Source organism: Dipodomys ordii, unplaced genomic scaffold (assembly GCF_000151885.1).
Source record: "Dipodomys ordii isolate 6190 unplaced genomic scaffold, Dord_2.0 Scaffold15920, whole genome shotgun sequence".
Classification (NCBI taxonomy): domain Eukaryota; kingdom Metazoa; phylum Chordata; class Mammalia; order Rodentia; family Heteromyidae; genus Dipodomys; species Dipodomys ordii.
Window position 1 is genome coordinate 1 of NW_012283132.1, and position 2,343 is coordinate 2,343.

The 2,343-nt window shown below is 38.6% G+C and overlaps 1 protein-coding gene across 1 annotated transcript; it reads right to left on the reverse strand.

Moving 5' to 3' along the window:
• Window positions 1-236: 236 nt before the first annotated feature.
• LOC106002658 (putative hydrolase RBBP9) lies at window positions 237-1,829 on the reverse strand (the record flags this gene model as incomplete). Its single annotated transcript, XM_013037503.1, has 2 exons — window positions 237-1,147; window positions 1,744-1,829. Coding segments are annotated over 2 exons (313 nt in total), but the record flags the coding sequence as incomplete, so codon positions are not given.
• Between the last annotated feature and the right edge of the window lie 514 nt (window positions 1,830-2,343).

A 2,343-nucleotide genomic window follows, 5' to 3' on the forward strand; every position in this document is an offset into this window, starting at 1 on the left:
CTTTTTTCTTTTTGCTTATGTGGTGCTGAGGAATCGAACCCAGGGCCTCATGCATGCAAGGCAAGCGCTCTACCACTGAGCCACCTTCCCAGCCCCTGTTTTTGTTTTTGTTTTTAACTATTGCCAGCTACCATAATCTATATGAATATGGGCTGGACATAACTCACATACATATGGATTACATATAGATACCTATATATTTCCTGAATTAAAAAACCACCATGTGAATGATGAATTTTCCCTTGAGGGAAAAAAATATTGAAAGTGCCTTGCATGGTATGAACTTTCCACATGGCCCTAATACCAGACTTGGCCTACAATATGTTGGAATGCAGTTAATACACTGTGCTTCTGTTTCCTAGCAGATCCGTGACTCAGAATCCTATGTGTCAGTCTGTCTCAACTTGCCTAAAGGACCTAAGGACAAGGAAGGATCACTGGTGAATGTGTGAATTTGGGCTAAATATCCTGGTCTAACTTGAACAGCAGCTTGTGTTTTAAACTCTAAGCCAGCTCTTTGAATCTTCTGTCAAAACAATCTTCCCCCAAAACAAAACAAGTCGTATTTTAAGGAGTAAGAGTCCCACTCTAGAACATACATGAAAAATAAATTTTAATCTAGACTGAGAATTAGGAAGACTGGGTTTCATTTCTGACTTACTCACTTTGAATAGAGTGGCTAACTGTCCTTATCTGTTATCAAATGGGGAAAATACAGTCTAGTTCATAGCAATACGGGAAAGTTTTAGATTCTATGGAAAATGAAAATGTTGCTTGAAACTTTGTGTGAACAATGAGACTTAAGAGTATTCCAGGCACTTTTGAAGCTTAACTGGTTGATTATGTCTATTAATGGTCTGGTAGTAGATGTTATTAGTCTTCCCCTGTATTGGGATGCAAGATAGCAGGAGTTATCCTGACTATTCTGGTACTTGCAACATAGACTTAACCACACTAATCAGTTCATGAAACTCTGTGTTCTGAAAGTGACCTCGATCAGAAAACTTGTGTAATTTGGCATCCAACTTATCTGCCACTTCTTGTTGTTCTGTCCATGGAAGAAAAGGGTCATCAGTGGAGCCAAACTGCACAATGTGAGAGCAGTTGGTCTTGATCTTCTCCCACTGCCAGGGGCGGTTGAAGTATCCTACACAGAGGAGAAAAAACTACCAATGTCATGAATAACATTTTAGACATTTGGAAATACTTAGTGAAGACCATTACAGACACAGAAAATCAAAGCCTACATGAATTAGAAGTATTATTTTGTTTTCAGATTTGTAGGAATAAATACCAAGGTACTTGTGAAAAATGAGTAAAAATTTCAAAAAAAACCCAGCTATCTAGGATTTAGACTTTAAGTTGAAAAGAGGTCTGCAATCTCTCAATGTACCCAACTTAAATCAAAAGTGTGTGGTTCTGGCCCAGCTTAAACAGCAACTCATGTTTGAGCTTCAGGCCAGCACTTTGGACTTTTTGTCTTGTTTTCCTTCCCTGATAAAACCAAATTTTATTTTACAGAATAAAACATGTCAAAACCTAACTAGTTTTAATCTAGACTGAGAATCAGTAAACTTAGGTTTCATTTGTCATTGTGTTTCAATAAATTGAGTGTCCTCTGCAATTCTTTCTCATATGCTAGAGGTTTTGAAAAGCTTATCTGAAAAATAATAACTCTTAGAAACTGAATAGACAGCTGTATGTGTAGCAGAAGTTTTTCTAGATATTTGATCTCAGACTTACCACTTGCACGCTCATTTTCATCCCCCAAGTCAGATGTGTATGCAGACACCAATACAATAGCATATACTTGATGCGTCTCTGCATACCTGGAGAAAAAAATGTAATGTAAAATGTTACATCTACACAACAAGTTATAAACTGCTTTAAAACTCATCATTTTAGAGCTGGGTGCCAGTGGCTCACGCCTGTAACCCTAGCTACTAAGGAGGCTGAGATCTGAGGATCACGGTTCAAAGCCAGCCTGGACAGGAAAGTCCGTGAGACTCTTCTCTCCATTAAACCACCAGAAAACCAGAAGTGGCGCTGTGGCTCAAGTGGTAGAGCACTAGCCTTGAACTGAAGAGCTGAGGGACAACACCCAGACCAAGAGCTCAAGCCACATGACCAACAACACCAAAAACATCATTTTAGACTCACTATAGCATGTATCTTCTGCAAAGCTCCTATGTAACTGCAGTATTACTATCCTCAACATGTTTGATAGTGATATAGCAATATTATTATTTATCTCTGCTTGTACCAAAAATGTCCTTGAAAACTTCTTCACTGGGCTTTAAAACCTGATATGGCTCAAGTGATAGAGTGCTTGCCTCCCAAGTG